General features: G+C 44.9%; 1 protein-coding gene across 5 annotated transcripts in view; it reads left to right on the forward strand.

The window, feature by feature from the left end:
• Positions 1-11,689: 11,689 nt before the first annotated feature.
• LOC128351690 (ATP-binding cassette sub-family C member 2-like) overlaps positions 11,690-12,247 on the forward strand; it is a 77,135-nt gene continuing 76,577 nt past the window's right edge. For 4 of the 5 annotated variants that reach the window (XR_008319979.1, XM_053311432.1, XM_053311434.1 and 1 more), the window contains exon 1: positions 11,690-11,857. Coding sequence is in view for 3 of the 5 variants with exons in the window: in XM_053311432.1 (XP_053167407.1) it covers positions 11,789-11,857 (69 nt within the window). In the remaining 2 variants the exon portion in view is untranslated. The remainder of the gene's footprint in view (positions 11,858-12,247) is intronic. The other variant, XM_053311436.1, reaches the window with a different exon arrangement.

The following is a 12,247-nucleotide window of genomic DNA, read 5'->3' on the forward strand; positions in this document are numbered from 1 at the left end:
CAGAGAAACTTGTGAAGACAAGGAATTAAAGTGAATGTGGTTTGCACAGCACCAGTAATACTAAAACAACAATTAGTTAACTCCAGATTGTATGATAGGAGATGTGATGCACTGGATTGTCAAATTTGTGAAGGGGGGGGAATTGTGGAGAGAAAGGTGCAATATATAAAATTCAATGTTTAAGTTGCACTTCATTTTATATAGGAGAATCTGGTTAGGTAGACCGCTGAAAGACAGATATAGAGAACATCTAGCGGATATGAGGTATAGAGAACAGAGAACAAAGTCTTGGTCAATGCATATGAGAAAAAAGCATGAAGGCAAAGTAGTGCCTATTAAAATATCTATTTGGTGGATTGAAAGGGATTTACAAAAAAAAAAAAAAGAAAGAAAATAAAGGAAGCATTATTCACAGAAAAGTTAAAACCAGGTGTCAATGCTCAAGAAACAGTCACTGATGCTATAAGACTCACTAGCCTGTCAGAAAAATCAGGTGTTCTTCCCCTTGCTCCCTCTTCCCTCATTATCTCTCCACTAGTCATGGTACAGAGTGTTATCTGGTTAAGGAATTTAACAGCTAGGGACCAGAAGAGGTCTTTTTCTGTGCTTGATTGTAAACAGATGATGGTGTGTACACTGAAACATTTTTATTGATTTGTACCAACTTTCATAAAACTTTTGTGCAATAAAAGGTCTTATAAAGGGTCTTTGTGAAGAGAACCTAGATGAAATTGAAATCAGAGAGCACTCCAGCAACTCAGGTAAGATCTGAAGCTTAGAGAACAAAGATGCTTCAGCTCCTTGCCCTTCTTCACTCTAATTTTTGCAAAGCTCAATCTGTTTCTGTCTCACACCTAGCCTGAAAGCTGTTATTTCTTTTCACTGAGGTTTGTGAAAGAGAAATGAAAGAAGGGTGAGTCACCTTGCATTCTCACATGAGACTCTGCCATCTGGTAGAATGAGTACTGGCCATCTTACAGTACAGCCAGTTTTGATGGCTTCTACTGCAGGGCTGTTAACACCATGTGCAGCAACATATTCTGGCCTATAAACCAATAATCTGCCCAAGAGGAGAGTTGGCCAGTTAGCACTCAAAATCACTACAAACTAATTGCATTATTGATCTTGTTGGCCACTCCATGTTCATTATTAATGAGAGGGGGGGATAATTTTTAAGGAGATAAATAACCTTTAGCAGATGTCAGTAAAGTTTACAAATATGTGATTGGTATTACGTGCTAGTAATTGGATGAATGTGACTGGTTTGCTTGTGCAGATCTGAAAAATATATACATAAAGTAAAGAGTATGTATGCCACAAAGGAATACCGATACTGTTATCCATTACACTCCTGTACTGCCTAATCAACAATCTCTAGGATGTTTATGAATTCAAACTTTAAAATCAACCATCAAAACAATTCATTTTGTTGCCAGTAGTGCGAGTTGGTTTTTTCTCTCTTCCTGCCTTTACAAAGGAATATGACTTCTGATAGGCTTTTCTTTCCTGTTACTTATGCATTATCAGTTATACTCTGTAAATATTAGGTTGTCCAAAGAAAGTCATGATGAAATCCCATTGATTTCAGTGGACTTTAGTTACATCTGATGAACGTGTCCAGTTTGTTTTAGTGGTGCTTTGTTACGGCTAACTCTTTGGATACAATGTATCCTTCATTTTAAAGGTGCTGGTGATGTGTTTCAAATTGTTCTGTGAATTGTGATTCGTGCACATCCCTAACTTTTCATTTACAAAGTGGGTGGGCCTAGGACTATAAGTCAATCAGAGAGGGACTAGACTAATTGACTTCTCAGGCAGCAAATCATAGTGCCCAGAGAATAGGGAAGTCTTTTTCCCCTAAGCTACTCAGAAGAATCAAATCACCATTTTGGTTAGAGAAAAGGTAGGCTTGCTGGCTGTTGTTAAGTCTGATCTTTTGCTGGCTTCTTTGTGTTTGTTTGGAGGGGAGGAATGTACCCTTTACTTTTGCAATCTGATCTGTATGCAAAGCATTATAGCCCATTCCCAAAATGACATGCCATAAAACATTGATTGCTGGTTCCTTTACTGTTGACAGTCGATCCCAAAAGGCAGAAGCTACCCACCACTTCAATGTCTTCATCATCAATTCTGAGGCTGGTTGCTGTACCCATTGCCATTAGTTTAGTCTTCTTTACATTTAATTGTAGTCCCATTTTTTCACTGTGGTCCTTGACTTTCATTACTAGAACTTGCAAATAATCTGCACTCTCAGCTATCAGAGTGGTGTCATCAGTGTAGCACAGGTTATTGATGTTTCTTCCTCCAACTTTAAAACCACGCTCATCTTCTTCCAATCCAGCTTCTCTCAGTGTATGTTCAGCATATAAATTGAATAAATAAGGAGAAAGTAAACAGCCTTGTCTTATTCCTTTGCTGATCTGGAACCAGTCTGTTTCACCATGTTTCATCTGGACTGTCGCTTCCTGTCGTATGTATAGGTTTCTCATGAGAACAATTAGATGTTCTGGGATGCCCATTTTCCTAAGCATATTCCACAACTTGACATGATCAATGATCTTAGGCTTTCTCAATTATCCAGTGTGCATCAGCAATGATGTCTCTTGTTCCTCGGCCTTTTCTGAAACCAGCTTGAACATCTAGCATTTCCCTTTCCACGTAGGGCTCTAATCTGCGTTGGATGATCCTGAGCATTATTTTGCTGGCATGTGATTGTCAGGATATTGTGTGATGGTTTGTGCAATCTGTTAAGTCTCCTTTCTTTGGTATGGGTATGTAGACTGACCTCTTCCAATCTGTTGGCCACTGTGTCATTCTCCAAATTTGCTGGTATAGTTTGGTTAGAGCCATGACTGATTCTTCAGTTGCCTGCCATATTTCTGTAGCTATTCCATCAATTCCTGTAGCCTTTCAACTTGGTAATGACCAGAGTACTGATCTAATTTCATCTTCCCGTACTAGAGGTTCTTGTAAGTAGGGAATATCTTCTAGAGTTTCTTGGATGTTGACATCCCTGTTGTACAGATTTTCAGGATACTCTTTCCATCTCTGTTTGACCTTCTCTGAATCAGTTACTATCTGTCCTTTGGCATCCCTTAACATACCAGTTTTAGATTGGAACCTTCCTCTCAGTTCAGAGATATTTTGGAAAACTTTCCTTGTTTTTCCTTGTCTATTTCCATTCTCAAGGTCTTTACAGATGTCATTATAGTACTGCTCCTTGTCTCTTCTAACAGCTTTTTGAAATTCCCTATTAAGTTCCTTCCTGAAGTCTTTATCTTTCTTGACTTTGGCTTTTCTCCTCTTCCTGGCAATGCAGAGGCGTAACGATAGGGGGGCGGGGGGGGCACGTGCCCCGGGCGCCACTTGGCAGGGGGCATCAAAAAGTGCCCCCGCCTATCCCCAGCCTTTGCCAAAAAATATTTTTTTTTTTGCAGAGTAGTCCCCCCCTCCCCCGGTCCCGGCGCCGCCCCCCCCCGCCCACCCGCTGAGTGCAGCAGCAGAGCCACGCCGAGGCCTGCCGTCTGGCCCAGCGTCGCTTCCCAACTAAGGAGCGCCTGCGCAGTTCATAGTTATGCCCTGTCCACGCCAGACATGCAGGGCGGGCGGACGCTCAGGCAAGCAAGCAGCCGCCGGCTGGTCCTGCTCATTCATGGATAATGCATAGCTCCCCACACCCAGCCTCGCACACCCAGTGACGCCAAAGGGAGCCCCGGCTTGGCCGTCATTCGGAAGGGACTTGTTGGCAGACGACGTGCTACAGCATCTCTCGCGGGTAAGCGCCGCCGCTGCAGGGCTGAAGGGCTTGCTGTGAGTCAGATGTGGGCGGGGCGGGGGTGGTGGCAGGCAAACACACACAAAGGCGGGGTGGGAAGAGATGGAGTGGAAGGACATATTTGGCTGCAGTGCTCTTGGGACTGTTGTCTTCAAAGAAGTCTCAAACTGCAAATAATGCAAATAAATAAATAAATAAATAAACTGAATGTGTAACCGGAGATCACTCAGGTGGGGGGTGGGCTGTGTTTACGTGGAGTGTGAGCGGCAAACCTCCAAGGATGACGACGAGACAGCTCTTCAGGGGAAGCAAACTCTTTTGATGCTGCTCTGGTGGAAGTTAGCCCACTTGTAGAGTGGACTCAAGGTGTGCTGCTTTGATTTCCTTCCCCCTCTACACAAGGAAATGCTGTGTTGCCCTTAGCACGTGTTTTATTGAAAGGAAGGCCGGGGGAGGTTGCCTGTTGCGTATTTTGGGAGGCTCTGTGGTTTTATTATTTAAAGATGAGAGGCAAAGTAAGAGGCAGGATCTCTCACAGTATAAGAGACTCTGAAAAATGACTGCCTGGTGTGTCCTCTGTTCCACATGTTTTGTGAAACAGAAAATTAACATCAAGAGCAATTTCTCACAAGTTGCACTTAACGTGGTTTTTAGGTTTCTCTGCGTCTGTAGACTGTAACTCATAAATCCTCACACTATCTGGAATGCACTCTGTTTTGTCAAGGTGCGCCATTCTGCCCTGCCTAAATATTGTCAAGTAGCATATTCTAAATAAAAGGTGTTCTTGGTGTCATTTGTGAAAACATCCTTCCTGTTGGAGAGGATTCCTTGCAGAGCATAGGGGTTTCTTAAGGCTTCAAGCTAGTACACACGTAGAGGGAAAGGGGTTATGTTGAATTCAGTGCAACTTGCTTCCAAGTGAACATGTGTAGAACTTGATTCTGTGAGCATCATAAATGTGTATAATGTAAACATGAGAGAGAAACAGAGAATACTTTAAAACAAATCAAATCCATATTCTAGCCATAATAGGTTACATTCATTTTATAAATGTGGAGATATTGGAAACGATTTTAATTGCTTTTGAAAATGGCCTAACTTTGCTTTAATCTTGACATCCAAGACTTGGCTTTTTGTAAGTAGGCGAATAGACAGTTCTGTTTAATCAAGTGACTGCATTGTTGTTGTTGTTGTTAAGACTTTTAGCTCAGGAGATGAGATGGGTGGGGTGGAGTGGGGATGGCTGGTGGCGAGCACAGCCTTAGGCGGGAAGTTTCTCATCGTGCAGACTCCAGTTTGCTGGAAAGATTATAGCGAGGGGTGGCGGCGAGAGGGCTTTGCACGCCGCTGCTTGCTCAAAGTTTTTGCCTTGCCAGGCATTTGGCTGGCTGGGAAGCGGTGGGTAGCCGCCGCCCGCCGCTGCAGGGTGGAAGGAGGACCCCTGGCCCCTGCTCACCCACCCCACCCGCAGATAACCCACCCCACCAGCGAAGGGCAGGGGGGCGGGGCGGGGGGAGGCCGGTGGCGGTGGCTGGAGTGTTCAGGGCTCGCCGCCGGGGGGGGCGCAATTTCGGGGGGGGGGGCGCAATTTCAGTGCTTGCCCTGGGCGCCGTTTTCCCTAGTTACGCCTCTGTGGCAATGTCAACTGTCTGTTCTGACATCAATTTTGCTTCCTTCTGTTTTTTGGTCTTTGGCATTCTCCTTTCACATTTGTTCTGAATGACTTCTTTGATTTCATTCCACAGTTACACTGGTTCCCTGTCAATGAGGTTCAGAATTTCAAAGTGGTTGCTGATGTTCTCCTTGAAAACGGTGGGTACCTTCTCAAGATCGTATCGTGGAAGCTGAATAGCTTTGTTTTTCTGCTTTAGCTTGACTTGGAACTTGCACGTGAGCAGTTTGTGATCTGCTCCACAATCGGCACCCGGCTATATCTTTGCTGCTATAACTGAGCTATTCCACCTCCTTGCACCTCCTAGATGTCCAAAAGGCTTTAGTTTAACTCCATCATAAACACTATTGGTACTCTGAGAGATCCTCAGCTCTTCCTTAGTAGCATGTTGAGCACCATCCGACCTGAGGGGTCCATCATCTGCCACTACATCGACAACCATTCTATTTTGTCTATCTATGTGGTTTTCTTGGTAAAATACAGGAGTGGTCTACCATTGCCTTCTTCCACACAGTATGAAATCATGCCTTTGTTGTTGTCACTGAAGTGATCTTCTGCCTCAAGCACCTTCCTATGTCGCTGATGCCCAATATAGGTGCCTGCTTGCTTTAGCTGGGCAGGTGAGATGACCTTCGCACTCTGGGTGACCCTACTGTGTATACCTCCTGGAGTACTTTACTCATCCCTCCCAGGAAACCTCCCCTCCCCACCCATGATGAGGAAGCATAGCAGAACTTGGGGGGTGGGTTTCCTGGGAGGGATGAGTGAAGTACTCCAGGAGGTATACTCAGTAGACCATGCAGAGGTCCATTGTGCAGGTGCGGCAGCCTCCAAAATGGCCACTGCACCAAGGGAAAAGGCCCAAGTGGACTGAAGAATGGTTGAATGGGTCAATTTTGGAAGGCAGGAAAACTGGCAGGGGAAGGGGGAACCTCAATGGAACACACACACCCAAGCCTCTTCGGAGAACCCTGCTTCCGGAGCGGGCAAGTTCGAAAAAGAAATTTGTTTAACATACAAATAAATGTTCACAACCCTCCCCCCGGAGGGAACCGAACCAGTTGTGTGTGGGGGGGAGTGGGGGTGTGTGTGCTAGACCAAACTGGCCCGGTGTGGTTTGGGTCCAGTTCAGACTCAAAGCAACTATAAAATCAACTATAAAGCAACTGCTGTTTCCCATATTTCTTTGTATCTCTGCTGATGAACAATTGAGACTTGTGTCTGTGTGTGTATTTGTATTTTAATCCCCACCCGTTAGCAACAAATCTATATGTTGCCAGTAACTGCTAAGTCATTCACCTAGTCCTGGCTGCACCTCCACAGTTCTGTGCACACCCTTATGAGGGACCTCTGAATTAGGGGTGTACATGAATTATTCCTGTAGAACTGGTTTGCCTTGAACCAGGATTGGTTTGAGGGTTTGATTGTGGACTGAACCAGGGACTGAACCAAACCTAGCCCAGTTTCGGCAAACCGGTTCTGCACAGTAACGGAGGCAAGAGTGGGGGAAAAGCAAAAGACTTCTGCACATAGGGGGATGCTACACAAAAGGACTCTTTGCACGCAAAGAGGCCAGAACCAAGCCGATGCTGAGCTAGAGGCTTGATTAAGAGTGTGCCTTCTTGGGGCAGCTGTGGGAGGGTGAGCAGCAGCAAGCCAGGCAGGTAAGCAGCTTCCTCCCGCCTCACCACCACACCCAGTCTCCTCTTACCACTTGAAGGGCTCCCATCTCCTGCACTTGTAAAGGGAAATCCTCACTGGATTCCCCTTTACAAATATTGGCTGCCTGAACCGGTTCAAACGAAAGGACTAGATAGGCTGGTTGGTTCAACTGAACTGGTTTGGAACCATGCAGTTTGAATTGATTCATATTTAAATCTGACCATATTTTTTGGTTTGTGCACATGCCTACTCTGAATACAGAAAATGACTACATTTCAAGTTTTACATAATTAATTGAAAAAAATAAAGGAGAAATGAAAAAATTATAATTGTGTGTTTTATTACTTGGATGATTTTGAGGTAGTTGTTTTACATGAGAATATCATATTTAGGAGGGGAACTTCCTGGTATGCAGAAACAGAAGGAGTGGGACAAAGGCCAGGATACAGAAGGCTGTAAGGCCGCTCAATCTATGGGTTAAAAGAACAGAGAGTCCTGAACAATTTGGTGACTGGAACTGTAAATAAAATGTGTATAAAACAATACAATTATCATACATTTGGTAGGTACAACATTGCCATTCTGTATAATAGGGACATAGCAAGGTTGGAGTGAGCCCTGAGGGAAGAAGTGGCCCCTTGGCTCCTTGCCTCCTCCTCCTTTCATCCCCGCCACCTGGTGTCTTTGCTTCAGAAGAGCTATATAGACTTGGGGGTGGGAGGCATTATTGGAATGCCCTTTTGCTCACTCCTATCATGGAAATAATATCATAGACTCTCCACCTTCATCAGGAACCAGCAAATTGCCTCTGACTCAGGGAAGCATCATCATCATCATTTATTCTATTCTTATTAAAGATATTTATAACCCGCCCCTCCAGTATACTACTGCTCGGGTGGCTCACAACATCAACAAAACACATACAAAGTAAAATAAAACAATAAAGTTAAGCAAGTTAAAAGATCAGACAAAACCCACATTTTAAATTATGAAATTTAAAAGTTTCAAATTAAAAGCTAATAGAAAGCTAAAAATGGAGAACTAAAAACCCTACCCGATATGAGCAGCAGATAAAACCTTACAAAGCCTCTTTAAAAAGATTTTTTTGTTTTTCAAAAACACTGAGGGAGGAAGCATAGTAAAGCTCTTCAGGGAGGGTGTTCCAAAGCCGAGGGGCCACAACCCCAAAGGCCATGTCTCTAGTCCCCACCAACAATATCTCTGTCAGTGGCACGGCCATGAGCAGAGCCTGAGATGCCTAGTGGAGGGCCCTGGCAGTTCATATAGGTGAAAGCCGTCCGACAGCTACCCTGGTCCTAACCCATGTAGAGCTTTAAAGATCAAGACCAATACCTTGAATCTAGTCTGGTAACCAATGAAGCTGCTGCATGATGGGTGTAATACTCATGAAGTGACTTGCATCCGTGAGCATACTTGCAGCAGTGTTCTAGACCAGCTGAAGCTTCTGAACTGGCTTCAAAGGCAGCCCATGTAGAGCCCATTACAGTAATAATGACAACAGCCTGTTAGATCAGGCCCAAGGCCCATCTACTCCAGCATCCTGTTTTACACAGTGTCCCACCAGATGCCTCTGAGAAGCCCACAGGCAAGAGGTGAGGGCATGCCCTCTCTCCTGCTTTGCTCCCATGCAATCAGGGTGGTCGTTTGGGCATGGCAAGCAGGGCGAGTGCCCTGGGCCCTGCTCTTCTAACCCCCATTAGAATTAACTGGAAGGGGACCCCACACTGGCTGATTTGCCCCGGGCCCCAAACCCCGCCAGGGCTCTCTAAGGACAGCCCTGCCTGCAATTGGTATTTATAGGCATCTTACCTGAGGCTGGAGATGGCCTATAGCTACCAGACTAGTAGCCCATGATATATCTGTTCTCCATGAAATCTAATCTGGACATTACCAAAGCATGAGTGACTGAGGTCAGGTCCAACTTCTCCAAGTAGGTTTGTAGCTGGTGTGCCAGCTGTAGCTGGTGGTAAGCACACCGCCGCCACCTGTGCCTCCAAAGAGAGCCTCTGGTCCAGACACCAGAAGTACCCCCAAGCTCCGGACAAATATGAGGGGAGAGCAAAGAGTGGGCTATTTCCCAGTGTGTGTTTGGGGGGGGAAGAGGCTCATGGGCCCAGGGATACCCCCCATTGCTTTTCATTTTAGTAATACTGGACTGTAACTGTTTTTGTATATTAGCATCTTAAATTAATCATAATTTATTATTTATTATTTATTTATTCGATTTCTATACCGCCCTTCCAAAAATGGCTCAGAGAAGTTTACATAGAGAAACCCACAGTAAAGCCCACATTTTCAGTAAAGGGTATTTCTAATGCAAAATTATTGCAAGATCACCGTTTTTCTTAGCTTAGTTCTTCATTGCATCTTTGCCAAATATATATGAGAAAAGGAAACGTTTATTATTTATATTTTTATATCCTTTTTGTTAGCATTTTCTTTTTTAAGCTATGGGGCCTCTCAGGGCTGGATTAAGCTAGTGCGGGGCCTGTAGCATATGTTATAAAGTGGCCCTAAATTTTTAAAAAAATGCACATAAATATTAAGACATAATTTACTTGCATAGTAAAGTAATTCAGTTTTTTCATTTGCTATATTTTGGAGTGTGAGAGACCAAGCCACAAACTCACACTTACTACAACAACAGTGAACATTTATATACCGTTTTTCAATCAAAATTCTCAAAGTGGTTTACATAGAAAAATGAAGAGTGGATAGATGATTCTCTGTCTCCAAAGGGCTCATACTCTATAAAGAAAAATGTGGTAGGCACCAACAACAGCCAGTGGACAAATGATGTGCTGGGCCTTCTCTTAAAAGGCACATTTAGCAGAAAAGGGATCTTTTCTCTAACATGGACCAAATAAAACAGGTAAAGTTTTAACTTTAATTCCCAGTTGGAAGCCGGGCTTGTGGGGCCCTCGAAAACGCGGGGCCCGTAGCAAATGCTACATTTGCTACTATGTTAATCCTCCTCAGGGGCCTCAAGCTTCACGTAGTTTAGGGCCTCAGCATATCTTAATCCAGGGCTGCCTATAATTCTATCTTACAGGCTTTCTCCTTTCCCCACCTTGACCAGTAACTGAGCAAAGTGGCAGTTATAGCAGAATGGGAGAAGGAATCGGAATGCTACCAGCAACCAATGAAATCACAGCTTGTGCTCCCATTGTCCTTGACTGTTCTGTGTGTGTATGGCACATCCCAGTGTTTCCTCACTGCCACTGTCTGAATGACTGTACAGTTCTAATCCGCAGCATTGCCGCACAATCTTATCCTAGTTACCAGTTCACCCCCAGTCCAGCAGTCCCAGCATTACTTTGGCCTAGCTCCAAGGTTGAAGAATGCCTGCTTGGGATGTAGTCAGATCAGAGGGAAGGATAGAGAAACATGGCATGGGTTCTAACAACATGTGTTGTAACACAGATACAGTTTGTGATGTCCCAGATGGGGTTTGCTTTGCTCCCACTGCAATTCCAAAAGGCACTGTAGCACAGCAGATGTGCATATGACTTGCTTGCAGACAATCCCCGGTTTAACCTTTGGCATCTCTAGTTCAAGGTAGCAAATGTTGGGAAAGAACTCTGCCCCTGATCCTGGAGAGGCATTGTCAGTCAGGACAGACAGTACAGGAGAATCTTTTCACTGATTGGCTGCTGCTGGTTTGCGGCTGCATTTTTAAAAAATGGCTTTATATTGTATTTTATCAATTTCGTAAACTGCTTTGAGTCCATGCAGTGGAGATTTAGCGGAGTATAAATCATTCAAACAAATACACTTTCATTTAAAATCCAGTTATTCTGTGGGAAAACCAACCCAGATGGGAGAACAGTATTATAATTTTGAATGCAAGCCTGAGCAAACCACACACATTCAGCCAGAAAACCCTTCGCCTGGCAGCAGAGGTGTACCTAGGTAATTTTTGAGAAAGGCCTTTGGAGCCCTCCCTGCTTCTGCAAGTTAAGCATCACCCCCCTACACACACACACACACACCCTGTGACAAACACACAAACAGCAGCTGAACTCACAATAATGTAAGAATATACAACAGGTATATTCTTGCAAATGTGCACTAGCAGAAACATTTCAAGACACAACTTAACACATTCCCATCCCACATATTTCTTTCTCCCTTCTCCCCTCTGTCTCTTAAGCACCCAGGACAGGTCATAATCACATTCAGCCACCCTGGCACAGTGCGGACCAGCAGTGACCATACCACCCAGGATAGACTAAGTAGGATTTGGAGACCTCGGGGTGTGGAGGTTCTGGACTTCAGCCCCGAAATCCAGGGGTAAGAGCACCACTGCCTGGGGGATCTGCAGCCCTGAGAAGCAAAGGCAGATCTCCGTCTGACCTAGGTCTCAGACACTGAACATATTTTCTGTGTCAGTCTGGAGTCTTTTTTCCAGGGCTGGGTTTTCTCTCCCTCCGCCTTCCGCGTTCACTGCCATCATCCAGTCCCGCTATCAGTGTTGTTAACTGAGCTCAATAGCCCCGCCCTAGTTTATTACTGAATCCCGCTGGATTGGCTCGCCTCAGCTTTCGATCGGAGGAGCTCGGGCTGCTGCTGCGCCGCTCGCTGCCGAGAGAAGCAGCCTCTGAAACGACGCCAGGGAACTGCCGGCAATATTCCGGGCGCTTTAGGCTTTGGGAGACATGCTGGGTGCATTGTGGAGCAGCGGCAGGGAAGGTTCCTACGAGCGCCTGCGGCCATTTGGACGGAAGGTAATTGCATCGTGACGTTGTTCTAGTTGGGTTTTAATATAACAGCAATACGCACTGGAGATGTGGTGATTTTCTGGAAAGAGTCGCTTGCTCTCCTTTTGGGGGTCCTTTGTGGAACTTGGGCTGGAGAATCTTAAGTGTTCATGAGCCCCTGGGGTAAAATATTTGTGCTATTTTATAAAAAGAAGGTGGCTTCTCTCTTCTAGTTCCACAAAACTGGAATGTGGCAGAGTTCTTGAAACTCTGCTTCAGTTACAGATGTGTAAGAGGTGCTGGCAGTTATTGAAAGCGATTCTGCGTTCCGAGGTGCATCACCTTCCTAGCTCTGGTGAACTTTGGCCAGATCCATTGCCTGATGCCAAGAGAAGAGAAATGCAAGGAGATTGGCTG

The sequence above is a fragment of the Hemicordylus capensis genome, chromosome 3 (genome assembly GCF_027244095.1).
Source record: "Hemicordylus capensis ecotype Gifberg chromosome 3, rHemCap1.1.pri, whole genome shotgun sequence".
NCBI classification, from domain to species: domain Eukaryota; kingdom Metazoa; phylum Chordata; class Lepidosauria; order Squamata; family Cordylidae; genus Hemicordylus; species Hemicordylus capensis.